The sequence below is a fragment of the Hyperoodon ampullatus genome (assembly GCF_949752795.1).
Source record: "Hyperoodon ampullatus genome assembly, chromosome: 10".
In the NCBI taxonomy this organism is placed as follows: Eukaryota; Metazoa; Chordata; class Mammalia; order Artiodactyla; family Ziphiidae; genus Hyperoodon; species Hyperoodon ampullatus.
In genome coordinates this window covers 82200933-82227000 of record NC_136923.1, presented here as the reverse complement: position 1 = coordinate 82227000, position 26068 = coordinate 82200933, and the positions used below count along the sequence as shown (strand labels likewise).

The window sequence follows — 26068 nt, the reverse complement described above, 5'->3', positions numbered from 1 at the left end:
AAACGGGCATGACATCAAATTAAAACAACTACGACAACACCTGTGTTCAAGATCCTTTTGGGGTAAAGGAGTGGGGAGCGTGCACTGACCATGTTGTTACAACTGAGATCAAATCTAACAGCCGTTTTTAAAGGCTCAACCCCAATCCCAAGTGCTGAAAAACCAGAGGCTGAGGGAGATGTGTGAGCTTCCACCTCAGTGTTTTACTGAGACCAGCGTTGGGGCAGATGAGGCACAGGGAATCCAGCTCCACTCCCTAGAAGCCGTCCACAAGGTTTTCCTTATAGACGTCATCACTGTAGACAATCTGGGTCCTCTTGTCCCGGTGGCAACCCTTAGGGCTATTCTGGACAGCTAGGGAGGGAGGAGAGTATTCATTAAGGTCTGAAGGAGGGCACTGATGAGACCTGAGGCCCAGAGTTTGACCACCTCAACACTAGCCTCTGGCCCTTGGATGCCCAGTTTCCATGCTGCCCTCTGGTGGCCAGGATGGCCTTTCTATTAATACCTTTAGCCTAACTCTTAGGCCAGCGGCTACCAACCCATGGCCCCAGCAAAAAAGAGTGTACACTGTTATCATGGCACATGCTAATACCGTAATGAGTGTTTTGTTCTTAGAAAAACTCCGAATGTTATTGTTGAGACGTGTGAATGATGTTAACCCACAACTTTCAGTCAGCACACCAAAAATTAAAAAATTAGAAAATCTCTATAGTCCTTTGTTAACGTGCTGGTCCTTTTTGGTTCCTTCTATGTTTTTTTTTTTTTTTTGTTCTTTTGGCGGTACGCGGGCCTCTCACTGTTGTGGCCTCTCCCGTTGCGGAGCACAGGCTCCGGACGTGCAGGCTCGGCAGCCGTGGCTCACGGGCCCAGCCGCTCCGCGGCATGTGGGATCTTCCTGGACCGGGGCACGAACCCCGTATCCCCTGCATCGGCAGGCGGACTCTCAACCACTGCGCCACCAGGGAAGCCCTTGGTTCCTTCTTGTACAGAGGGCCACTCTTGCTCTGAACTCCCTTGTGCCCCCTCCTCTACATGAAAATCTATTTCAGGTAAAACGGGTTATTCACTCCATCAGGACAACTCATTCTGGGTGTAGCTTTGGCCCTCAGCATTCTCCCTCGAGCCGTCCCTTCCCCTTCCTCTTTCCTCCCTACCCCCGGTGTGTCCCTCTCTTCACCCCACCTCCAAGGATTCCATCCCTGCCACTCTGGGGCCAGAGTGAACCCCCCATACAAGCCCCCATTCTCTTAAGAGCTTTGTATCTTGACTCCGCTGATCACTTCCTCTTTCTCAAAGCTTGTGTCCTTTGGCTGCAATGACCCAGGCCCCTTGGGTGCTGCTCCTGGCCCCATGACCTCTCCTTCTGTCTCCTTTGCAGCATCCTCAACTTCAGCCTAACAAGTCAGGATAGCTGGGGACGTGTGGGGCATGAGGAACACAGCCCAGCTTCCCACCATATCCTCTGACTATTCCTCAAGCCCAGTCCTGGTTCATTTTCTCTTGAAATTCAGTCTCCCCTGCCAACACTATTTGCAGCTACCCCGTGATACAGATGACTCTAGTCTACATTTTCATGCCTTACCTCACACCTGAGTTCCATATCCCTAATTTCAAAGGCTTATTTTGTAAAACCAACTATACTGCAACTCAAAATGAATAAGGCCGCATGAGATGCTCACCTTCTTCACCAACCTCAGTCACTTCCACTTTTTCCCCGTTCCAGTCAGTGCCTTGGAAATTGTTTTCAACACTTTCTCTCCTTCTCCTACTTCTAACTGACAGAAGGCCTGACGATTCTCCTTCCAATCCCCACAGCTGCCACACAAATCCAGACCTCTATCACCTCTACAGAACCCAGGGACATGCAGGGGAACAAAAAGGGGGGCGCTGTAGGGGACAGAATGAAAGGAAGAAGCCCATTCTTACCCAGGGAGCCCCAGACAGACTTGCCAGTGGCAGCGTCCAGCATGGGCTGTTTTCGGGCAATGCTGACTTTGAGCTGTACGGACTCCACTTGGGTCCCGTTGAGCTGGGGCAGAAGAGGGGAGGGGGCAGAGGATGGGGGGAAACGTTATAGACAAACCAAAGGAGAATTTCCAGGAGTTGCCATCCTAGGAACAGACTAAGTAGGGACTTGAGAATGCAAGGTTTCCTGCGTAAATAGGGAGAGACCGTCTCTGTCAAGAGGAAATGACTTCCTCCTGGCTCCCAGTATTTTAGAAAGAAAATATAAGGATGGCAGGAGGGATGGGAAGAACAGATCTGGGAAGTCCCAACCTCAGCAACGGCCTGATCTGCTGACTCCATCTTTTCATAGGTGACGAAGGCACAGCTGGGATGAGAAAACACAGGGTCAGTAGAGGGCCTATGGGCTCCTCGGGACCCAATCAAACCCAGTGTTATAGGCTGTGGAGACAGGCTAGCTTCCTCCCTCAGGTCTCATACCCCAGGTCCTCCAAGGACTATTATCCTGCCCCACTGTCATCCTTACTTTCTGGGTGGATCCATAGAGAGGTCAATGATGTTTCCAAAGGGAGAGAAGGCCCCACGGAGGAGGGTGGGCGTCATGTCTTCTCCATACACATAGAGAGTGTTCCCCTTCCGAGGGGCCCGGCGTTCAGGGAACGAGTCCGACCCTACAGGATAGAAATCAGTAACAAGACATAGTCTAGCTCACCCTCCACTTTAAGAGTCCGCTTTAGTAGGACCCACCTAAAGCTTATCTGAAGTCACTTTCCCACCAGCCAAGATCACTCACTGCGGAAAGGGCCCTCTCGGTCCCGGTCCCGGTCCCTGTCCCGGTCTCGGTCCCGGTCCCGATCCCGGTCTCTGTCCCGGTCTCGATCGCGGTCTCTGTCCCGCTCCCGGTCCCGCTCTCGGTCTCGATCCCGTTCCCGGTCTCGGTCCCGGTTCCGCTCCCGGCTGCGGTCCCGGCTGCGGCTTCGGGGAGGGGAGGCCGAGGAGCGGGCCCCACCACGGTCCTCATAGCCCCAGTCGAAGCTTCGCGGGGGGGCGTCACCAGCCCCCGGGCCTTCTGCCTCTTCTCCATCTGGCCCCAGTTCCCGAAGCCGATCACTGGAAGACACAAAGCTGGGGAGAGGGAGACAGTGAGGATCAAAGGGGGCCTCTACCTCGTCTTCCCAGAGCCTGGCGAGACTCAGCAATCCCTCTGTAGCCCCAGCTCCACCCACTCCAGTCCCAATCCTCCTAAGGACCCAGGCAATCCCCCCGCCCCCGCCGCCCGCCAACGGGACCCAGTCCTATCTTTCTCTAACCTCTCATACAGAGATTTCCTCTGTGGACGTCTAGACGACTGAAAAGGAAACCAAGGACGGTTAAGATGAGTCCTAGCTGCTGGCGTGTGGTCCCAAATATGTGGGTTTCTCATTTTTCTCAATCCCCAGCCCCTCAGAGACAGACAACTGGAAACCATTACCTCCTGCAGATCATCATCGGCAGATATGCTCCTCTGGAACGGCTGGAAAGTGGGGACTGGCCCCTTCTCAGGGTCCTGGGAAGACGGTAGAGACCCACCTCAGTGGGGAGCAGGAGGCTGCCTAGCCACGGGGCAGAAGGAGTTCCTCTTCCCTCACCCTCTTCTCGGCTCCCCTGGCCTATCTCTTTTTTAATTTCCTTTTACATAAAAGATTTAATACACACTTAAAGCAGTTAGTTTACTTAAAAATGTCTTAAACCTGATGACATTCTCAGCCTGTTCAACTCTTCAGAGCAACACAATCCAGGAGCTCTACTACATGATGGATTAGAGTCATAGAATGCGTAAAACGGAGAATCTAGGAGTCATCCAGTTTCTTCATTTTACAGATAAGAAACCTGAAGCTCAGAATGGTATAGCAACTTGCCCGTGATTAAACTGGCGTTACTTTCCCCCTAAACTTACCTCCATTCCAACTTGGAAGGATGCTCTCTGAGGTCAAGGAGTCCCTGAACAATCTTTCTGCCTGTGCTCACCTTTAACTTCCCCTCTAGGGTCCGGGAACGTTTGAAGCCTGAGTTCTTGGTCTCAGCCTTGATGGCACTGATGGCTCCTGACTTCACCAGCTGCTTTGCCTGCTCTGTTGCCGTGGCTGTGTCCACCACAGGCTGCTCTGACAGTGCTGGAGTGGCGAGGGAAAGAGGCATTATGTTGGCCAGGCTGTGACACAGGTCAGCCCGTGCTGCTCACTTCCAGTCTATCCCCGCTTCCCCTGTCACTCACAGCGTTTGACACCGCCTTGGCTGGCTGTGCTGCTGCTGCTTTGCTTCTTCAGAGCCAGCAATGCCTTTTTCTGGGAACAAGAGTGAGAAGAGAGGAGTTGGTGAGGGCCAATCCCTGGCCAGGTCCTCTCCCAAGGCCCCGGGGCGCATCACTCCGGGGACACCTTTCTGAGAGAAAACAATGCAAATGGTGCCCCTGGAGTGGTACACTGAGGCTGCCCTGCCTCTTACATAGTCCCCCCGATCATCTGCAAAGCCAGCCATACCTAATCTATTCAAACCATGGCCTCTAGAGGCTTTCCACAGTCTCATGTTTTTCAAGTTGAAAACAAGGCATTCAATCATAGACCAGAGCCCCCGGATATAAGCTGCAATTAAGTGTAAACCTCCGTGCCTCCTTAGGGACTTCATCCATCCACCCCTATATGTTTAATAAGAACACACAATTGCTTTGAAACAGGGATATGCAAAAGTATGAGACATAGATCCTCTCCTCAAGAAGCTTACAGTCTGAGAAATTAGATGACTAGGTTGAATTTTCAAGACTGAACATAAGTGCAGATTGTAGCTGAGAGCAAGTAAGATTTTTCTGATGCCAAATGGTTATTAAGCTGGGTCCTGGATACAATCTGCATAACACAGACTGAGAGGAAAGGGCATTTTAGACAAAGAAAACAGGGTGGCAAAGATGCAGAGATAAGAAAACTTTGGGAATGCATGTTTTGGGATCAAGGAATAGTTCTATAGAAAGGGATGCCTGATTAAGGCTTTGTTTTATAGACAATGTGAAACCACTGGGTTTTGAGAAAAAGAAGGACAGTGTTTTGTGTTTTCAATGCACCATTTTAATAGGAGTGAAGAAGTCTGTCCAAAAAAAGAAACTTGTTGAGAGACCACTACGACAGGCTAGGTGAGCATCAGCAAAGACCTGATCTAGGGAATACACAGGAAAAAGTAAACGGAAGAAATTACTTCAAGGGAAGAATCAAGTCGACTTGGCAAATGTTTGGCTGTGCAAATTGAGCAGAAGACAGAGATGATAAGATTTTCATTCCAAACACATGGGAGAAGTAAATGTAGTCAGCCCTATTTGGAAGACCAAGTTTAGAACAGACAAGATGATAGCTTCAATTTTGGATACGTGAAAGTTATCAGTAAAACACTAGATGGAACTGGAAAAACCAAGCTTGGGATCGCCAGCTCTTAGGTGGTACTAAAAGCCATGGAAAAGGAAGAAAACTCCACGGCAGACTGCATAGAAAAGAGAGAAAAGAAAGTACACACTTGAGAAAGCCCATTCCTGAAGCTACACTGAGAGGTGGTATGTCTCCAGGTATGTGCTAGCTGAATCCCCACCCCCCCATCCCCTCACACTCACCCCAGGTGTTCTCAGTGTAGACTCTTTGAAAGTTTGGGTCATACCCGCACACACTCCCTCACCTTTTTCTTGAGTTTGTTGAATTTCTTCTGCAGAGCCTCCTCCTCCTCGCTCAGTCCGGGGGGTATCACCAACATGGTGGCTCCTGGTTCAGGGGCAGGGCCCAAGACATCTTTCTCCACTGTCACCGCCCAGGGTTCACACGCCGTGCACACTGACCCCAGCCCGACCCCTCCAGGCCTGCCTACTCCTGTTTTCTGCCTCTCCCTACCCCTTGCTTAAACCAGGCTGCCGTCCAAACCCCCGCTCGTCGGGATCAACCAGCATTCCCTTCTCTCTTCAGGAATCACGGATACCAGCGCCTAGGGGCACCACGTGGCCCAGGAAGGGAGAAACACCCCCTCCGTCGCCAAGACGATGGCACCAGACCCCCCCTACCTCGCTGGGGTTAGTATGGCAATTGCGGGGTCCGAAAAGCAGAGGAGGCAGTGGAACCCGCGCAGCGCTTTCAGAGCAACCAAAAGGGCAAGAAGACAGAAGGAGCTCGGAAAAAAGGGACGAAGGCTGAGGAGAAGGCCTTACCTGAGGGGGCGGCAACCGAAGCCCCACGGTCTCGGGCGGCGCCCAAGCGGGCAGCGGATCGCGGGCTCGGGGCGATGACGTAGAGAAGGGCGGAGAACGCGGTAACCAAGGCGGCCCGCGGCGCACACACTTCCGCCCGGCATCCCACCAGTTTGGCCCCGCCCCTCGGTAGCGCTCATCCCCGCCCCCGGAGGGGTTGTGCCGGAAGTCGTTTCTACTTCCGCCGTTTCGGCTCCTCCCTACACTTCCGGGCTGCCGGGTAGCTGCCGAGGCTCCAGGATGATGGAGACGGAGCGAATCGGTGAGGGGCAGGGGGTAGAAAGGAGGAGTAGACAGGGAATGACCCTTGACCCCTGACCTGTGACCTTTCCCCCGTAGTGCTACCTCCCCCAGATCCTCTGGACCTGCCCCTTCGGGCAGTGGAGCTGGGATGCACAGGGCGTTGGGAGCTGCTGAATGTGCCTGGGGCTCCAGAGAGTACCGTGAGTGACTTTTGCCCCTAACCTTGACCCTCATTGAACTTAAAACCTCCTTCACCCTCCTCACAGTAGGATCTAACTTGACCCGGCTCTCCTGTCTCTGGACGCCTGTCATCCGGGCCTAGACTGGTGCTGGACGGACTCCCAACCCAGTGGACCTGCTGTGGGTCAGAGCCCATGGGAGGACAGAGCTGGAAGCCCTGGGGATACCTTAACTCTGAGAACTGCTCTTTCAAATGTGTCTCTTCTCCTTGGAGTCTTTTTCTCTCTCCAAGGCGCTTGTTGGTGGCTGAGATGCTAGCCTTTGAGCACCTGGCTCTTCATCCTTAGGTCTGGGACCCCTTTTCCTAAAACTAGTGATTCTGAAATATCAGTGTGCCTCATGATTAGTCGGGGACCTTTTTCATTTTTTATTTTTTTATTGGAATATAATTGCTTTACAATGTTGGGTTAGTTTCTGCTGTACCACGAAGTGAATCAGCTATATGTATACATATAACCCCTCCCTCTTGGACCTCTCTCCCATCCCCCCCCCGCCATTACGCTCATCTAGGTCATCACAGAGCACCGAGCTGAGTGGGGGAGCTTTTTTAAAATACAAATTCTTAGGTCCATAGGTTCTGAAATCCAAAGTCTGTATTATTAACCAGCACCCCAGGTAATTCAGTTGCAGGCCGTTTGTCCTGTAAAGCAGAACCACCTTTGGAAAACAGTCCTTCAGCCTGATTGTCCTAGTCTCTCTGGGACATCTCCCATTTCTGATCGAAGTAAGAATCCTATCACCTTCTCTTTGCTCTGTGTCTTACTCTCTTCTCTTACCTTATGTGTCTCATCTTGCCCTTGTTCCAGCTTCCCCACGGCCTCCCTCCCTGTGCCCCAGATCTGCAGCAAGAAGCAGAGCAGTTGTTTCTGTCATCTCCAGCCTGGCTGCCTCTGCACGGTGTGGAGCACTCGGCCCGGTGAGGGGTCTAGAGGGGCCTGGACTAGGGAGATGGGTCCCTGAAGAAAGCTGGGAGAGAGGAGAAAGAAGACCTGAAAATTACTTTCCTTCTGTCCAGAAAATGGCAGAGGAAGATGGATCCTTGGTCTCTCCTGGCCACACTGGGGGCCCCAGTCCCCTCCGACCTACAGGCCCAAAGACACCCAACCACAGGCCAGATACTAGGCTACAAGGAGGTGAGAGGTCACGGGCCACGAGAAGCAGGGTTGGGAAAAGGGGAGTCAGAGGCAAACTCAGCCTCACTGGTGCTCTGATCTCTTGCGTCAGGTCCTGCTAGAGAATACAAACCTGTCGGCCACGACCTCCTTGTCTCTTCGCCGGCCACCCGGGCCCATCTCCCAGTCCCTGTGGGGGAATCCAACACAGTACCCTTTCTGGCCAGGTGACACTTGTGGAAATGGGATGGTAGGGAAGGAGGCCCTTAGTCTCCACCCCTCCTGTGTCACTCCCACCCCATGAATCCCTGTTTGTTCAACCTCTCCCCAGGTGGAATGGATGAGCCCACCATAACAGATCTGAGCACTCGGGAGGAGGCTGAGGAGGAGATAGACTTTGAGAAAGGTGAGGTGGTGCCAGGATGGACCCTTGGGAGGTAGGGCTCTGAGTCTGGGCCCTGAGGAAGAGGGGCCCGGGCCTGTCACTGGGTCCTTGCTAGCTCTTGCATTTCTCTGAGCAAATTAGGAAAAGGTACCCCTTCCATAACAACCTTTACTGTCATCTGTTGGAAAACTGTCACGATAAATATTCGCAACTGCAACGTCTATGCTGTGAAGGACACCCTTTAGGTTAATGTACCATGTGACTTATACAGCGGTGTGCAGGAGCCCAGATTCTCTCTCTCTGTCCCTGTCCTCCAGATCTTCTTACTGTTGCACCTGGCTTCAAGAAAGGCGTGGACTTTGCACCAGAGGGTGAGTTTTAGTTTTGAGATGGGGGCATAGGGGAAGTGGTGCCCTTCTTCTTCAGAGCAGAGGTGCACATGACCAGGCCTCCGTTTTCGCCTTGCTCCTCAGATCACCCAGCTCCAGCTCCCGGCTTGCTCAGCCTCAGCCGTCTGCTGGAGCCCCTGGATTTGGGTGGGGGCGATGAGGATGAGAGTGAGGCAGTGGGACAACCGGGCGGTCCCAGACGGGACACTGTTTCAGCCTCTCCCTGCAGTGCTCCCCTGGCCCGAGCAAGCAGCTTGGAGAACCTAGTGTTGCAGGTTGGTGGTTCTGGGCGGTTGAGGCAGGAAAGAAGGGTCTTGTCACAGACAGGGTGGGCTGGCCTGGTTGGGTCCAAGGGGAAGACTGGAGCATCTTTTGGGAGGAGTGGTAACAGAGAGCTTTCTGACTGTTATCTTTATTGACCCTACACCCCTTTCCCCTTCCAGGAAGCGTCCACAGCTGTAGCTCCCCCAGAGCCTCCCAAGCCCCCACCTCAGGAGCAGTGGGCCGTTCCCGTGGATGTCACCTCCCCTGTCGATGATTTCTACCGACTCATTCCCCAGCCAGCCTTCCGGGTAATGTGGCCCAGTCCTCACATGCTCCCCCACCTCCTCCCAGCGCACTCCCTGTCTCCTCTCCCCACCAGAGGCCAGATGCCTTCAGGCCAGCTTGGACCTCTGTCCCAGACTTGCCTCACTCTGGCCTTCTCCCCGCTGCCCTGAATGTCCCATGAGCTGGAGGCAGGAAGACCCCTCTCCCTTCTCCCGCCCCCCATCTATTTCTCTCTCCCACAGTGGGCGTTTGAGCCAGATGTGTTTCAGAAACAGGCCATCCTACACTTGGAACGGCATGACTCGGTCTTTGTCGCGGCTCACACGTCCGCGGGCAAGACGGTTGTGGCTGAATACGCCATTGCCCTTGCCCAGAAACACATGACGCGGTACAGTCCCGTCCCCAGCTTCCCCTTCACCAGCCCCGTTCTCTCCTGCAACCTTTCTAAGTCTCATCTCTTCTCCACCTCCCTACTTCATCCTTTAGATGAGAGTTGTGGGGGAGAAACTGAGGCAGGGGTCCAGGGGGAAATGAGAAAGTGTGGGGAGTTTAGTTAGTTTCGGAAGGGCTTGGGGTACAGAATTTTTCCTGGGTAACTCCATGAAGGGGAACATGAGGGAAGTTAGGGTGAAGGGGGTGCCTGAGCTCTGTGGCAGGCTTCTGGGACCACGAGTCAGTGTGGAGGGACCGGCTGACTTCATGCTCTTCTCCCAGCACCATCTATACTTCGCCCATCAAGGCTCTGAGCAACCAGAAGTTCCGGGACTTCCGAAACACATTTGGGGACGTGGGACTTCTCACCGGGGACGTGCAGCTGCACCCAGAGGCCTCTTGCCTCATTATGACAACAGAGATCCTTCGGTGAGAGATGGGCACTCAACACGGGTGGATTTTTGGTCAGGAAGGTGAGGCTGCTCTGGAGAGCACGTTGGCTGAGTTGAGGGTAGAGACAGGAGCCACTGGGAAGTCAGCCTTGGGTCTCTTTCTTCCAGCTCCATGCTATACAGTGGCTCAGATGTCATCCGAGACCTGGAGTGGGTCATCTTTGACGAGGTTCACTACATCAACGATGCTGAGGTAGGGGGACGGGGCCCCCAGATCCTGGCAGTCCTGTCCTGTGGGGCTGCTTCAGCAGCTCCTCTATCCCACACAGCCCGCGAACCGCACTGCCTCCTTTGCCCCGACACGGAACCCTGTGCCACTTCCTAGGGGCAGAAGGGCAGCCCCCCCTGAGCTGTCTTCCCTCCCTGTGCGCAGCGCGGGGTCGTGTGGGAGGAGGTGCTCATCATGCTCCCTGACCACGTCTCCATCATCCTCCTGAGTGCTACTGTCCCCAACGCCCTTGAATTTGCTGACTGGATTGGGTGAGACGTGTGTCCTGGGGTGCTTGGGTGAAGGGGGCTGTAGCGTTCCTCAGTCGGGGCGGGGGGCATAGACTATCACAGCAGGGAGAGTGGTCAGGCCTTGGGGGTGGGGATGAGAAAGGGGTGCGGCCGGGGAACATGTCCAGCTTGGGAGGCTGAGGGATCCCACCTGGGTCCAGATCCCTTCGCAAGTTGAGAGACAGGATGACGGGGACAGCCTTCCAGTCCGGCTCCCAGAAAAGACTGGGTGAAGCCAGAGTGGGGGAAGATGGTGGGGATGTAGGTTCCTCCCTACACTCGCAGCCCTGATCTTCTGTCTTCTCCTCCTCACTCAGGCGGCTGAAGCGTCGCCAGATCTATGTGGTCAGCACCGTTACTCGCCCAGTCCCCCTGGAGCATTATCTCTTCACGGGGAACAGCCCAAAGACTCAGGGGGAGCTCTTCCTGTTGCTGGACTCCCGAGGCACCTTCCACACCAAGGGGTAAGCCTGAGTCGGGAAGAGTGGGGGCTGGGCCCAGCTGGGCGTGACTGATCGCTGCCCCTCCCCTGCCCCAGGTACTACGCGGCTGTGGAGGCCAAGAAGGAGCGGATGAGCAAACACGCCCAGACCTTTGGGGCCAAGCAGCCCACGCACCAGGGGGGGCCTGCACAGGTGAGAACTGGCAGGCTTTGTACCCGCCACCACCTGTTTCTCCTGTGTCCTTTCTTCCCTCATCTCCCAGGTGTTTGGAGTTGAGCTTTGAGCACTGCCCGATTTGACTCGGCTTCAGTTTCTGCCACTTCGGCCCCCACTGGTTCAGGGACTCAGTCTCCACTCCCTTCTCCCCACTTCCCCAGGACCGTGGTGTGTACCTGTCCCTCCTGGCCTCCCTCCGCACCCGTGCGCAGCTGCCTGTGGTGGTGTTCACCTTCTCCCGTGGCCGCTGTGATGAGCAGGCCTCGGGCCTCACCTCCCTTGACCTCACCACGAGTTCAGAGAAGAGTGAGATTCACCTCTTCCTGCAGCGCTGCCTCGCTCGCCTCCGGGGCTCTGACCGCCAGCTGCCCCAGGTATGGAGGGGGGACCCAGAGACTGGTGGGGATTGGGTGTTCCATGACCCCATCCCTGATCTTGGGCCTCGGCCCCCGACAGGTTCTGCACATGTCTGAACTCCTGCACCGCGGCCTGGGTGTGCACCACAGTGGCATCCTGCCCATTCTCAAGGAGATCGTGGAGATGCTTTTCAGCCGTGGCCTGGTCAAGGTGCACATGCTGGTGGGAGAGGGACTCCCCAAGGCATTCGTTGCCCACTTAGGGGAGGGGAAAGCTTTTAGGCAGGACAGTGCAGTGGTTAAGAACTTGGGTGTGAATCCCAGCGCCACCACTTCCTCACTGTGTGACCCTGGGCAAATTACTTAAACCTCCCTGAACTGTAGATTTCACATTTTAAGATGGAGGTGTATGAGGTATGAACACGCAGTATTCAGAAGAGAAACCCAAAAAGCTAGCAAACTTATGAAAGTCATTAGTCATCAGAGGAATGCAAATTGAAACACTCACAAGATAGGACTTTACAGTTATTAGACTGGTAAAATATAGGAAAGTAGCTAATGCCAAGTGTTGCCCAAGACGTAGGAGACTGCAGGATTACAGGAACCCTTGTACAGGTGTGGCCAGTCTGAAGTGCATCCTGGCACTCTGGAGGCAAGAATAAGTATATACATACTCTTTGTCCCTAAATTCCACTCCTGAGTGTAAATCACAATGAAATTCTCACCCTGGTCATTGAGGGAGCACGCCTGCTCTTCCTTTGTTGGCTGTAGTCTTGTGGCAGGGTGTTGGTGGTACCCCTTCACTGGGAGAGCCGGTAGGTAGATGTACAGCATGCACCCCACAACGTGTTCTGCAGCAGTTGAAGCAGTGGATTAGATATAACCACAGGAACATGGATGGATGTTGAAAACACTACATGGAAGAAAAGAAGAAAACAGAAGGAGACATGTAATCGCCTTTACAGCAAATTGTAAATTATACACAAAACGACACATTTTATAAAACACATTCACACAAAAAGGTACGCGTTATATACAGCGGGATGTTTGATAGTGGGGGGATGGGAGTGGGGTATAGGGGTAAAAGGAAAGGAATAGGTGGCTAAATAAATACAACAAAGAAAACGATAGTACATACTGTAGATTTGCCTTGAGAGTTAAGTGAGGTCCTGTGAGTTAACCGTCTGGGACTGTGCCTGGTGCCTTTTAAGCCTTGGCTACAAAGTGAGGTGGGCTTGGCCAGGGCTGGGCCACAGCTGCGTGTAGCCCCTTTGCTGATCCTCTCCCCCGTCCCAGGTCTTGTTTGCCACGGAGACCTTCGCCATGGGTGTAAATATGCCAGCCCGGACAGTGGTGTTTGACTCCACGCGTAAGCACGATGGCTCCACCTTCCGGGACCTGCTCCCTGGGGAGTATGTGCAGATGGCCGGCCGGGCGGGCCGGAGGGGCCTGGACCCCACAGGCACTGTCATCCTGCTCTGCAAGGGCCGTGTGCCCGAGATGGCGGACCTGCACCGCATGATGATGGTGAGCCGGGGCAGCCGAGGCCAGCTCTGGGCACCTGCTCGGTTCTGCCAACCCTCTTCCCTTCTCCCCTCTTTCTACTTTCCTTCTGCCTGGGAGAAGCCAGGGTAGGAGCGAGCAAATCCAAGGATGAGATTGGATCTCCTCTCCTCTATAGTCTTTTTCCACTGTGAATATGGAGCTAGGTGGGACCTTGGAGGGTCTAGTTATTTAGTCTCACTCCCTTGTTTTGCAGAGGTGAGCGAGCAGTTTGTCTAGGGCCCCGTGGTTGCGGAGCTGGGACTAGAGCTGCTGGGAGTACAGCAGCCGAGCAGCGGGTCTCCCCTCGCCTCACTGGCTTCTTTGGCCCGGCCCAGGGGAAGCCGTCCCAGCTGCAGTCCCAGTTCCGCCTCACGTACACCATGATCCTCAACCTGCTGCGGGTGGACGCCCTCAGGGTGGAGGACATGATGAAGAGGAGCTTCTCTGAGTTTCCATCCCGCAAGGACAGTAAGGTGAGGAGGTGGGCGTGACCAGGCTGCTGTGAAGGATGTGGACGAGGGAAGCCAGGCCTGGACGAGATGGGCATCCAGAGGCCGGTGGGTGAAAGTGGAGGGTTCTGGGCCTGGAGACCCTTGCTGCACACCCACACTGGCTTCTCCCAGGCCCATGAACAGACTCTGGCTGAACTGACCAAGCGGCTGGGGGCCTTGGAGGAGCCTGATGTAACTGGCCAACTCGTTGACCTGCCTGAGTATTATAGCTGCGGGGAGGAACTGACAGAGACCCGGAGCCTGATCCAGGTAAGTGCGTGTGAGTGTTGGGGGCAGGGGTGGCAGACAGGGAGGAAGAGGCTGTGACACTCTGGGTGCTCCTGAACTTAGTCCTAGTGTCTCTGTGACACTTCCTCCCTTATCCCCTCTCTTCACGTCCCTGCCCTTCAGCGACGCATCATAGAGTCTGTGAATGGGCTGAAATCTCTCTCAGCGGGAAGGGTGGTGATTGTGAAGAATCAGAAGCATCACAACGCACTGGGTGTGATCCTTCAGGTGAGGGCAATGGGAATTTGAAGCCCAGAGGCAGGGAGGGCGGGGCGAGCCCTAGCTCCATCTTCCCCACTTGGCGAGGGGCCCGTTGTACTCACCAGTGCTCTCATTTTTCCCTCGAGCCCTCCTTTCCATCCCATCCCCACCACTTCACGCTCACCTCCTTGTCCTTCCCCCAAACTCTGCCCCCAGAGTCTGCTCCGATCACTTGACTTGGTTACCAGTCCATACCGGTGGGCTCTGCATGGCTGCACCACAATCCCTGCCTGAGGTTGGTGATCTGGTCTCTACCTTTGATGTCCACTCCTCACACTGCCCTGGCCTGGCCTCCCCTAGGTCTCCTCGAGCTCCACCAGCAGAGTATTCACGACTCTGGTCTTGTGTGATAAGCCCATGTCTGAGGACCCGCAGGAGAGGGGCCCAGCCTCCCCCGATGTGCCCTACCCAGATGACCTCGTGGGATTCAAGCTGTTCCTGCCTGAAGGTGAGAGTGGGACAGACGGCCGAGCTCCTGACAGCAGCACAGTTGGGATGCCTGGGCCCACGGCAAGGTCTGACCCTGCTCTCCCCTTTTCACAGGGCCTTGTGACCACACTGTGGCCAAGCTGCAGCCAGGAGATGTGGCTGCCATCACCACCAAGGTGCTCCGGCTGAATGGGGAGAAGATCTTGGAGGACTTCAGCAAGAGGCAGCAACCAAAATTCAAGTCAGAGATGCTGGGGGGAGACCATGTGATGGGGGGTGGGGAGGCTCCCGCAGCCTGAGGAAGAGAAGCCTCTGCCCCAGGTCCCAAGACCTGCTCCTTTCTCAGGAAGGAGCCTCCCTCTGCGGCCACGACAACTGCTGTCCAGGAGCTACTACGTCTGGCTCAGGCCCACCCAGCAGGACCCCCTACCCTTGACCCTGTCAATGACCTGCAGCTCAAGGATGTGTCGGTGGTAGAGGCGGGGCTCCGGCTCCGAAAGCTGGAGGAGCTGATCCGGGGGGCTCAGTGTGTACACAGTCCCCGTTTCCCTGCCCAGGTAGGTCCCTGGATGCTAGCTTCCAAGCTGGGAGGGGGACTCTTCCTCTTGTCCCCTGTAGACGGGCCACCCCCATCGCAGCCCGTGTCCTCACTGCACCCCTGCTGAGGGCGAGGAGGCGAACATGCTCCTGCCGGTGGTTCCCCATAGTACCTGAAGCTGCGGGAGCGGATGCAGATACAGAAGGAGATGGAGCGGTTGCGTTTCCTGCTGTCGGATCAGTCGCTGCTGCTGCTCCCTGAGTACCACCAGCGAGTCGAGGTGGGAGGGCAGAGATGGGGCTGGGGGGCTAGTGAGGAGGAGGTCTGCAGGCTCCCAACGCCCACCCTCCTTCCAGGTGCTCCGAACCCTGGGGTACGTAGACGAAGGGGGCACTGTGAAGCTGGCAGGGCGGGTGGCTTGTGCCCTGAGCAGCCACGAGCTGCTCCTCACTGAACTCATGTTCGACAACGCGCTGAGCGCCCTTCGGCCCGAGGAGATCGCGGCCCTGCTCTCCGGCCTGGTCTGCCAGAGCCCCGGGGACCCTAGTGATCAGCTCCCAAGCACCCTCAAACAGGTAGGGGACGCCCACCGCCGTCCCACCCTTGGCCGTGGCACTCCCAGTCCCCGTCCCCATGTATTCCCCCATGTGCCCCATGCAGCCCTGTAAGTGCCCCTAAGAGCTGGAACTGTTTCTTCCTTGATCTGGGTCTCCTTCCTGGAGTAGGAAGGCAGGGCTTACTTAACCTCTCCTCCCCATCTACAGGGGGTGGAACGTGTCCGGGCTGTGGCCAAGCGGATCGGTGAGGTGCAGATGGCCTGTGGCTTGAACCAGACAGTGGAGGAATTTGTGGGAGAGCTGAACTTTGGCCTGGTCGAGGTTGTGTACGAGTGGGCCCGGGGCATGGTGAGTAGCTGGGGTTTGGCGCTTTGTGGACAGCTGACTGGGGAGAGGCTGCCCAGGCCCTACCGTATTCAGTCCCCACCCTACTTCCCCCACAGCCCTTCTCTGAGTTGGCAGGGCTCTCGGGGACCCCCGAGGGCCTGGTGGTCCGCTGCATCCAACGCCTGGCCGAGATGTGTCGCTCGCTTCGGGGGGCGGCCCGCCTGGTGGGCGAGCCTGTGCTAGGTGCCAAGATGGAGACGGCAGCCACCCTGCTACGGAGGGATATCGTCTTTGCAGCCAGCCTCTACACCCAGTGAATGACCCCTGTGTAATAACGTAACAATAAAACAGCAAACCACCTGTGTGAACCTGAGGTGTTGGGCAGGGATGACAGCTCAAAAGACAGCAGGGAGAACCACCTAGAAATAGGCCTTTATCTGTGCACACAGAAACAGGACCAGCCCCTGTGAAGCATCAGTCCTTGGGGGAGGGTGTCTTGGGGGGTGACAGGAGGTCCTGGGTCATGGCTTCCACGTACCACGTAGGCAGGAAGGCATGGGGTGCATCTCGATGTTCAGACACTGTGACTGGGCTGCCAGGCTCCCAGGAGAAGAGGTAGACGAGCCTGTGGGGCAGATGGAGTCCCGAGTTGAGGGCTGGAGGCCGAGCTTCTGGGACCCAGGGGGGAGGGGCAGAGCTGAATGCCTCACCTGGGGTCATCCTGGACAACTGTGTTCTGGGCAAAGCTAAGGAAGGCAGCACAGAAGTTCATGCACACGGAGGGATTCCAGCCATCACGGTCATTCTGGAGAAAGCCCAGGAGGAGGCAGAAGACTGGCAGTGAGGGCGAGGGTGGGAGAAGGGGAAGGTGGACTACAGGTCCCTGGACACTGGACCTGTGGTCTTGGCACAGGGGCGGGATACAGGTGGGAGCTGTGACACCATTGCCTTACCCTGACGTATTCAAACATCTCCATGGTACGAAAGGTCTTGAGGGAACAGACAAAACCCTCTGGGTTACGGAAGCCAGCAACAACATTTGGGACCCCTGGAAGGAATGACTGAGCCCACCATTTCAGGAGCTTCCGTCTGTCAGGAAAGGCAAGGGGTCAGTGGGACCCCTCCACCACCCTCCAGCCTCCTCCTCTTCCCCCAAGTCCCTTTCCCAGCTGTCAATCCTAGGCTCTCAACCTGCCCACCCCCATCCTGAACCTGTAGAAGCTCTTCCGTTGGCCGGGGCTGTGCATCTCCTTGGAGGTCTTGAGCTCCACATAGCAGGTGGGGGGCTGTGTGGTTGGGGCCTGGGGGTCTGTGCAGTCTACCTCCCCGGAGAAGAGCAGAGGATGGTTTCCCAGGCGGCTGCGTAGCACAGAGCAGAAGGCCACGTTGGTGTTGACCTCCCCAGAAGGATCTGTGGAGCCTCCAGGTTTGTCTGCACAAGGGGAGAAACAGCAGCAGGGCTGGAGTCTCAGTCTCTGGGGAAGGGGGAGTGGGCCACAGAGCTGGGGGCAATTCTCACCTGCACACATGTACTGCTCGAACTTGTACCCCATGTACATAAGCTCCTGGAGGAGGGGTGGCCGGGTAAGCCTCTGAACCCGAGCAGCCGGCGTCTCTACCTCACTCAAGTACAGTGTCCCCTGGAACCGGGAGGCTGCCAGCTGCCAGCCTTCCTGCCGCTCATATGGTGTCGTCAGCAACTTTGTCAGGTGCCCCCGCCACGTCACTATGGCCCCTGCCAGCCAGCCTGGACCCCTGAGAGGGAGGAGTTAAGGGCTGAAGATCTGACACAAGCATTGGCGCACACGGCTGCCCCAAAGAATAGCATAAGGGCTGACCCCACTCCCGCTTTGGCTCTCCCAATTTTAGAGGGTAGGTGGAGGTCTCTAGAGCTACTTGTGTGCTATGCTTTGCTCACCCCTCTAGCCGGCCTCGGTGCTCCAGGACCCAGCATAGCAGGTGGTCCAGCCTCTCTTGGACCTCTTCATCCCGGGGCCGGTATCGATCAGGGTATCCGTCTCTGAGGTCAAAGTTGGGGCTTTGACCATTAGTGGGAGGTGGGCAGTAGTACCGCAAGGCTCGAGCATCTCCGTGGTACTGGCGTTGTGCATCCAGGGAAAAGCAGCCCATTTCAGAAGGGCGCCGGTAGAAAGGAAATGGTCCAGCATAGAGGGAAGGGTCTGTGGGCAGTGAGCGTGCTGGGAGGAGGAGCTTGTTCCAAGGCTCAGCTACCTCTATCTTTCCGGCTCCTCTCTTGGTCCCTCTAGACTCCATGAGGTCCTGAGAGACGACGGGGAAGTTCCCTTTTTAAAGAGAAGGGCTGGAGAAGAGAGACTTCTAGTCAGGACTAAGCGAGCCTCCTGATGGCCAGGCTCCGGCTTTGAAACATGCAGGCCTCATGTCCTCAAACAGAACCATGGCCAGGTGCACATCACACCTTTTCCCTTGACCTATACCCCCACCCCCAGTTCCTCCAAACGCAGTGAGGTTAGGAAGGATGTTTGGGCTCAGATCAAGGATCTGGTTACCTCAAATCCCGCCAACCTCGACTTCCACCTTCACAGAGCTATGACGTCATGGCAGGTACGTCACATGTCGAAGAGGGACGCAAAGGTAGTCCGACCCCGAGCCCCGCTCTCGATGACGCAATCACTCAGCGACAGTGGGCCTGTGCGCTTTACACCAGGAGGGACATCACAGCGAGGCCACCGGGGCCCCTCCGCACCTACCAGGCCCCCCCGAACGTGAGGCTCTCAGAGGAAGCCAATCAGCAGCGGACGTGGGGCCTCAGCCAATGAGGGTGGCGCTTGTATATGCATTGGCACCGCCCCTCCCAGCAAGGGCCAAAGGGATGACAAGTTGACGCCCCTTTCGTCATCACGTCAGCCTACTAAGACCGGGCTGACTGGTCTCTAAGGAGGGACGCCCAGGGAGCCCGTGCGTCACTGCTCTGCGCCGGATGACTATTTTCGTGTTCTCTTCCTTCAATATCTATCTACCTCTTCCCCGCATCCACAGGATCCCGGGATATGAGCCGGAAGAGGCATCGCTTGGTCCCGGAGGCCTTCGGACAGAAGAGGCGGCGGGAAGGAGGGGATGCAGAGGCAGATCCTTTGCGGGGAGAGTCAGGTAACTATGGCAACCCCGGGGCGAGGCTAAAGACCCCCAGCTGGGAGCGGCCTCGCCTCTGGTAACCCTGTATGTTGGGACAACAGCACCCCGAGAGTCGTACCCCCGCTTCTCCCCGTCCCCGCTCACGTCTCAGTGACCCGGTCTCTCCTCCCAGGGTCTGCGCGCGCGGCAGTTGCAGAGCTAGTGCGGCTGTTCCCGCGAGTCCTGTTTGAGGATGCGCTACCGCCCATCGCGCTGAGGAGCCAGGTGTACAGCCTAGTGCCCGACCGGACGGTGGCTGACCGGCAGCTGGTGAGGGGCGTCAGAGCGACCGACCGAAAGCGCTTCCGTGCCTTGCGGGCATTTACGAGGTTCTCCCCATCACTCACTCGGTCCACCAGCTATTCTGCCATTCAGCAAGCGTTGGGTCTTTCTGGGCCAGGCATTGTGCCAGGCACTGCGGTGCCAAGGAGAACGCTACAGAGAGCATGCCAAATCATGAAGGTGGAAGAGCGAAGCTTTTGGGGATACTGAGTCACCGGGCGTGGTTCGAGCCTACAGCGCTAGGAATGCAGGCAGACGTCAGATTAGGACAGGCCTTGTACATCAGTATTTCCATCTTCCATTGAAGGCGGTGAGCTGGTAGAGAATGTTTAACAGGAGAGAGAACGGTGTTTTGCATGGATTGGAAGCAGTGAGATGAGGTAGGGAGATCATTTAGGAAGATATTGCAGCTGAGAACAGGTGAAGGCCTAAATTAGGGCAGTGTATAGGGAGGGAGAGGATGGGTGAGGAATGCGGAGAGTGGGAAGAGGGAGGAATCCAGAATAGCTTTCGGATTTTCTGGATGACTGAGTAGTTGGTGGAGTGAATAGAGTAGGAGAACATTGAATTGTTGGGGGCAGATGATGTGTTTGATTTTGCCCAAGTTGAGTTGGAGGTGCTTGTGGGGAATCCAAAGGCAACTGTGCAGTAGACAGCTGGGTGAGGGTTTGGAGAATTCTGGGCCACTGATACAGAACTGGAAGTCATCGAGATGTGAGTAGTTGTTCAGTCTGTGGATGTGGGTGAGATTGGTAGGAAGAGGGAGGAGAGGAGCAGTTTTTAACCTTTTCACAAACTTCAGAAGATAATGAAAGCTATGGCTCTCTCTCCAGAAAAATGCATATATGCCATATATATATATATATATATATATATATATATATATATATATATATACATACATATGGCATATGTACAATTTGGGGGGCAGGGGATTGTTTCACAGATCCTCTGAGGCCAAAGGTTAAGGACCCCAGGTTTGCAGTGACAGATAATAGAGCCAAATTCCCAATGCTGGGAGATACCAGCATTTAAGGCAGTGTTTCTCAAAGTATGTCCTGAGTTCCACATGTACCAAATTACCTGGACTGCTTATTCAAAACTACAGGTTCCTGGGACTCTCTCAGTGCGAATGAATTAAGATTTCTTGAGGTAGGACCTTGGAATCTACATTTTAAAGCTACTGCCCCAAGTGATTCTTAATGTGCCTTAAAATTTGAGGTTCAGTGGCAGTGTTAGAACCTGTGATTCAAGGCGGTGGCCTGTGATGAGGTCAAGTAAAATAATATCCAGTTGGATTTAGCACTTGGCAACCTGTCAGGAAGAAAGAAGAGAAGAAAAGGAAGATGGAGACTAGCTCCAGTCTCTAAAGGAAGCAAGTCAGAACCACTCCTTATAGAGTATTTGTTGTTTTTAACCTATTGGTGTTAGCTTAAATTTTAGAAAAGCTTTAAAATTGCACAAAAGAAAATATAAACACACACAATTTAAAGAATGTTTATAAAGCAAATACCCACTTAACCATCACCCAAGTCAGACTGTACAACACAACCAACAACCCACATATATCCTTCTCTGATCAAAATGTCTTAAGTCCCTGGGAGGTGACATACTTGACTGGTATGATAATCATTCCCTTGGTTTTCCTTATACCATCTATATGTTTATCCATAAACAATATAGCTTAGTTACCTACTTTTGAACTTGATATAAACAAAATCATACCATATGTATTTATTTACATCTTGTTTCATTAGATGAATATTTTTGAGATTCATCCGAGTTGTTACATGTAGTTATAGTTAATTCATTTTCATAGATTTCCATTTTATGAATATATCCCATTTTATGGAAGAAATTGTATTTTTTAAGAATTTATCAATTTCATCTAAAATTTCAAATTTATTGGCATAAAGTTTGTAATCTCATTTTATTGTCTGTAGAATCTTGAGTGATGATCCTTTTTTCATTCTTTATATTGGTTATCTGCTTTTTCTAGGTTCCCCTTCCCCCTTTTTTCTTGGTCAGTCTCACCAGGGTTTATCAGTTTTAATAGTCTTTCAAAGAATTATCGTTTAACTTTGTTGCTTTCTCTTGCATGCACGTTTTCCATCTCATTTATGTTTCCCTTCCACTGTTGGGTTTATTTTACTTTTTTTCCCCATTAATTTTTATCCTCTATTCTTTTCTAATAGATGCATGTCAGGCTGTAGTTTCCCCCTAAGTACTGAAATATATCTATATCATCTGTCAAGTTTTGGTATATGTTTTCATTATCATTCATTTCAAAATATCTTCTAATTTCCTTTGTGACTTTTTTCTTTGACTTACTGGGTTGATTAGAAATGTATGTCTTACTTCCTAAACATTTTCTAATTACCTTGTTGTTAATGATTTCTGGCATAAATGATATTATGGCCAGAGAACGTACACAGTATGATTGCAGTCATTTGAAGCTTATTGAGACATGCTTTGTGCTATATGGTCAGTTTTGCTAAATATTCTATGTATTTGAAAAGAATGTGCATTATTCAGTTACTAATTTCTTAGTAACTAAAATTATTGAAATCTTTCATTTCCTCACTGATTACTATTTTGTCTATTCTATGAGTTTATACGAGTTGGATTAATGTACTTTTGTGATTGTGGTTTTGTTATTGGCTCTTCAAATATTTCCCATACCTTATTATCTCTTTTCTTTTTTTTTTTTTTTTAATTTTGTTTATTTATTTATTTTTGGCTGCGTTGGGTCTTCGTTGCTGCGTGCGGGCTTTCTCTAGTTGCTGCGAGAGGGGGCTACTCTTCATTGTGGACTTCTCATTGCGGTGGCTTCCCTTGTTGTGGAGCACGGGCTCTAGGCACGCAGGCTTCAGTAGTTGTGGCTCGAGGGCTCTAGAGTGCAGGCTCGGTAGTTGTGGTGTACGGGCTTAGTTGCTCCGCAGCATGTGGGATCTTCCCAGACCAGGGCTCGAACACGTGTCCCCTGCATTGGCAGGCAGATTCTTTTTTTTTTTTTTTTTTTTTTGCTGTACGCGGGCCTCTCGCTGTTGTGGCCTCTCCCGTTGCGGAGCACAGGCTCCAGACGCGCAGGCTCAGCGGCCATGGCTCACGGGCCCAGCCGCTCCGCGGCACGTGGGATCCTCCCGGACCGGGGCACGAACCCGTGTCCCCTGCATCGGCAGGCAGACTCTCAACCACTGCGCCACCAGGGAAGCCCGGCAGGCAGATTCTTAACCACCGTGCCACCAGGGAAGTCCCCCAATTACTTCTATGAGTTCTTGTTTTCACTTAGATATTATATTAGTCTGGTAATTCCTTATTACCTTGTGAACTCTTTAATGCTTAAACAATTTTTAAATAATATTTTATGCAGCATTTTACTTAATTTTCAGTGGGTGAGTTAGTCTTGCTATATTCCTAGAAATACAAGGTCTGGTTTATTTTTATTTGTTTTAAACATTTTATCCCATATTCCTCTCCACCTTCTCCACCCAAAATCTAGACTGTTAATCCTTGAGGGCAGGGCCCATGTCTTAATCACTATTTTATCTTAGTGTCTGCCTATGATTGGTCTTAGAAAATATGCATTGATTGTTTAACAGATAACTGATAAGGTGGGTGGGTGAAAGACTAATTGGAAGAGACTATTTGGTGATCCACTTGATTCTCTCCCCATAATTTTTCCTTAGTTTTTTAGAGAAAAAACTCCCCAATACTTGCAAACAAAATCTCCCTGCACAGAAGTGTCCAGAGTATAGCAGAGCATCTTACCCTGACACCCTTCTTTTCATTGTCATCTCTGTGGAGACAGAAGGCGCTTCAAGAGCAGGGGGAGATCAGAATCATCCAACTAGGCTTCGACTTGGACGCCCAAGGAATCATCTTCACTGAGGACTATAGGACCAGAGTGCGTGTGACTGTGTGTGTGTCATGGGGGCCAGGGGAGGGGGTGCAGGGAAATTACGGAATGGAAATAAAAAGAAGAGAGACAAGTCCCCCACCTCACGTCTCACAGAGAGGGCACAGGTCTCTGGTAAGTATTGGTATGAGGGAGAGGAAGAAGAGGAAGAGGAAAAGCATGAGAGGTAGAAAGACCTGATTAGAAGGAAAAACATAGGAAGAGAAATGTTGTCTTGGGGATAGAGGTCAGTGGGGGGTGAAGGTGGGACCAGACCTTGTGTCTCATTTCTGGTTCCAGGTCCTCAAGGCTTGTGATGGCCGCCCATACGCTGGCGCAGTGCAGAAGTTTCTGGCTTCAGTACTTCCAGCCTGTAGTGACCTTAGCTTCCAGCAGGACCAAATGACACAGACCTTTGGCTTCAGGGACGCAGAAATCACGTGAGACCTGCGACCTGCGGGACCAACAGAATCAGGCATCTGGCCCCTCCCTACCTCCCTCCAGTCCCATCCAGCCTTGTCCTCTTTCTTTTGGTGAAACTGTTAAAAACGCTGACTCTTCTTTTTAATAAAATGACCTAAATTTGTGCTCCGCCCCCAAGAGAAGAGGCCTCTCCCATCTGGGGCCTTGGAAAGAGCCCTGGACTAAAATTTAAGAGATCTGGGTGGCTAATCAAATAGAGAGAGGGGCCTGGCAGGAGCCATAAATGCCTGATGGGAATCATGTTGAGACCAAGGGAACAGGGAATGGTAGCAGCTGTGATGCCCCAAAAGCATTCACATTCAAAAGAACAACAACCGGGCAAGTGCTAAATAAAAATGTCGTTTCAGGAGGCTGGGTCTGGCTCCAGCTCCCTACTTTGTAACCCATGGTATACATGAAAGCATTTTATAAACTTTTTTTCGGTAAGATGTGGGAAGAGCTATGGTGAGGTGTGCGTAGGTAGTGGCAGGAGCTCGGGAGAAAGGCCTCTGTTTCTCCCCTGGTGGTGGGACTGAGAGTGTGTCAGGGCATGTGGTCAAGGAGGGCTTCAGAGAGGAGGAGCTGTTTTAGTGAACATGTAATAATAACAGGAGAAGAAAGAATTGGGGGTGGGGGCAGTCAGGTAGGAGAACGGAGCAAGCAAGGGCTCGGGGCACTGAGCAGCGTGGTGTGAGCAGAGAACTGCTCCAGGCTGGGCTTCTATCGTCCAGTCCCTTTGCCTGGGTGCCCAGGCTTCTGGAGACTTAGTGTCCAAACATTAGTGGGCGGGAGGAGAGAGGGTTCCCAGAGCCAACGCCTCCTCTCCCCCTTCTTAGGCAGCTGGTGAATGCCGGGGTCCTCACTGTCCGAGATGCTGGAAGTTGGTGGCTAGCTGTGCCTGGAGCTGGGAGATTCATCAAATATTTTGTTAAAGGTATCCTGTCTGCAGCTCAGGCCCGCAGCCCCTCAAGAACACTTTTTGGTGACTCCTCAGGCCTCCAGGCCTTACTCACCTTTCCCCTCTCCCGTGCCACCTCTCCTCCAGGGCGCCAGGCTGTACTCGGCATGGTCCGGAAGGCCAAGTACCGGGAGCTACTCCTTTCAGAGCTCCTGGGCCGGCGGGCACCTGCTGCGGCACGACTCGGCCTCGCTTACCATGTGCATGACCTCATTGGGGCCCAGCTGGTGGACTGGTGAGTCTTGCCCCCTAGCCTCTGGCAGATGACAGCGTAATGACCCAAGGTTGGATTTTCTCCCCGCTCGTGCTTCATTCACTAGCAAAGCCCAGCTCCTCTCTCGTTCTCTGGAACCCGGGAACATCCTCGGCCAGATTCTGAGTCCTCCTCAGACCTTAGGCCTAGGTATCTGGCTCCAGTCTCGTCTTTCTCTTGCACAGTGTCTCCACCACTTCTGGAACCCTCCTCCGCCTGCCAGAGACATGAGGATTCTGCTCGTCGTTGCACAGCTCCCCAGAGTGGGCAGCAAGGGGCCCGGGAGTGCTGGCTGCCCTGGCTGAGACAGGGTCACCTTGGGAAGGCTTGGGAGCCAGGATGAGTGTTGGGCTCGTGTCTCTGCAGAGGGTCAGATGTGACTGCTGCTGTTTACCTGGGCTCTGACCCAGTGGGGGGTTTGGGCAATGCTTCTCTGCCCTTTCCTGCAAGTGGAGCCAGAAACGGTGCCAAGGCCATAGCTGCTGCCTCTCATGCAGCAAGGTGCTGCCACTATTCTGTCTTGGGATAGGAAGGAGGGGTTTCTGGTGAGGCTGCCGGAGGAGGACAGGGTTCTTTTCCCTACATGTTGGGTTGAAACTGCCAAATAAAGTACTTCTGCCTGTGATATTTTCTGGATGTCTTTTGTTTAATGTGACCCGTGTGTTCGGGCACCTCGTTTTGGGGGTAGAGGTAAAGCCAAAGTTGGGCCTGAGCTTTGCCTCATTGTTCAGAGATTAAAAAGGGACACTGAGGTCAGTTCCCCCTCTGGCATGCTGAGGATGTGCCTGATCTCCGAAACCACAGAATTTCTGTTAGAGGCTTTCAAAAAGCAAAAACCTAGCATAGTTCAATTTTTTTTTTTTTTTTTGCGGTATGCGGGCCTCTCACTGTTGTGGCCTCTCCTGTTGCGGAGCACAGGCTCCGGACGCGCAGGCTCAGCAGCCATGGCTCACGGGCCCAGCCACTCCACGGCATGTGGGATCTTCCCGGACCGGGGCACAAACCCACGTCCCCTGCATCAGCAAGCGGACTCTCAACCACTGCGCCACCAGGGAAGCCCTAGCATAGCTCAATTTTTATGGGGGTTATAG

At 53.5% G+C, this 26068-nt stretch overlaps 4 protein-coding genes across 6 annotated transcripts; 2 read left to right on the top strand and 2 right to left on the bottom strand.

Moving 5' to 3' along the window:
- Window positions 1-41: 41 nt before the first annotated feature.
- Window positions 42-5736, bottom strand: NELFE (negative elongation factor complex member E; the record flags this gene model as incomplete). 2 transcript variants are annotated; one of them, XM_079712313.1, is made up of 10 exons in its annotated part: window positions 42-354; window positions 1930-2032; window positions 2281-2335; window positions 2495-2639; window positions 2762-3093; window positions 3279-3316; window positions 3440-3514; window positions 3976-4121; window positions 4223-4292; window positions 5662-5736. In XM_079712313.1, 10 exons carry the CDS (start codon window positions 5734-5736, stop codon window positions 257-259), a joined length of 1137 nt encoding a protein of 378 aa, XP_079568439.1. In that variant the 3' UTR covers window positions 42-256. The 2 variants fall into 2 exon arrangements, with proteins under 2 accessions (XP_079568439.1, XP_079568438.1); XM_079712312.1 differs by lacking the exon at window positions 2281-2335.
- On the top strand, window positions 5735-16325 carry SKIC2 (SKI2 subunit of superkiller complex; the record flags this gene model as incomplete). Its single annotated transcript, XM_079712663.1, has 30 exons — window positions 5735-5851; window positions 6052-6241; window positions 6354-6482; window positions 6560-6663; window positions 7510-7619; window positions 7719-7836; window positions 7928-8042; window positions 8147-8221; window positions 8518-8571; window positions 8674-8864; window positions 9033-9161; window positions 9381-9526; window positions 9853-9999; window positions 10131-10215; window positions 10396-10502; window positions 10838-10984; window positions 11059-11155; window positions 11341-11553; window positions 11636-11758; window positions 12832-13062; window positions 13416-13553; window positions 13704-13841; window positions 13983-14087; window positions 14421-14568; window positions 14664-14790; window positions 14896-15106; window positions 15257-15367; window positions 15444-15662; window positions 15852-15992; window positions 16088-16325. The coding sequence occupies 30 exons, from the start codon at window positions 5735-5737 to the stop codon at window positions 16286-16288; spliced, it is 4167 nt and encodes a 1388-aa protein (XP_079568789.1). The 3' UTR covers window positions 16289-16325.
- A 60-nt stretch (window positions 16326-16385) lies between these two features.
- DXO (decapping exoribonuclease) lies at window positions 16386-18521 on the bottom strand. Its single transcript, XM_079712465.1, has 7 exons — window positions 18500-18521; window positions 17890-18291; window positions 17491-17726; window positions 17184-17403; window positions 16925-17060; window positions 16682-16776; window positions 16386-16596 (listed from the first exon to the last, which is right to left on the bottom strand). Exons 2-7 carry the CDS (start codon window positions 18243-18245, stop codon window positions 16446-16448), a joined length of 1194 nt encoding a protein of 397 aa, XP_079568591.1. The 5' UTR covers window positions 18246-18291; window positions 18500-18521; the 3' UTR covers window positions 16386-16445.
- A 447-nt stretch (window positions 18522-18968) lies between these two features.
- On the top strand, window positions 18969-25604 carry WHR1 (winged helix repair factor 1). 2 transcript variants are annotated; one of them, XM_079712472.1, is made up of 7 exons: window positions 18969-19100; window positions 19258-19394; window positions 23218-23313; window positions 23605-23744; window positions 24603-24700; window positions 24812-24959; window positions 25163-25604. In XM_079712472.1, exons 1-7 carry the CDS (start codon window positions 19001-19003, stop codon window positions 25206-25208), a joined length of 765 nt encoding a protein of 254 aa, XP_079568598.1. In that variant the 5' UTR covers window positions 18969-19000; the 3' UTR covers window positions 25209-25604. The 2 variants fall into 2 exon arrangements, with proteins under 2 accessions (XP_079568598.1, XP_079568599.1); XM_079712473.1 differs by lacking the exon at window positions 23218-23313.
- The last annotated feature ends 464 nt before the right edge of the window (window positions 25605-26068 follow it).

What these genes read in the sequence shown, in the direction of transcription:
- DXO (XM_079712465.1), bottom strand. Translation starts at nt 18,245, where the DNA reads ATGGAGTCTAGAGGGACCAAGAGAGGAGCCGGAAAGATAGAGGTAGCT. An exon ending in CGAGCAGTACATGTGTGCAG is followed by an intron (nt 17,404 to 17,490) that starts GTGAGAATTGCC and finishes CCCCTTGTGCAG; the next exon opens with ACAAACCTGGAGGCTCCACA. An exon ending in GTTGTCCAGGATGACCCCAG is followed by an intron (nt 16,597 to 16,681) that starts GTGAGGCATTCA and finishes TCTGCCCCACAG; the next exon opens with GCTCGTCTACCTCTTCTCCT.
- WHR1 (XM_079712472.1), top strand. Translation starts at nt 19,001, where the DNA reads ATGAGCCGGAAGAGGCATCGCTTGGTCCCGGAGGCCTTCGGACAGAAG. An exon ending in CGGTGGCTGACCGGCAGCTG is followed by an intron (nt 19,395 to 23,217) that starts GTGAGGGGCGTC and finishes CTGTGGAGACAG; the next exon opens with AAGGCGCTTCAAGAGCAGGG. An exon ending in CATCAAATATTTTGTTAAAG is followed by an intron (nt 24,701 to 24,811) that starts GTATCCTGTCTG and finishes CCTCTCCTCCAG; the next exon opens with GGCGCCAGGCTGTACTCGGC.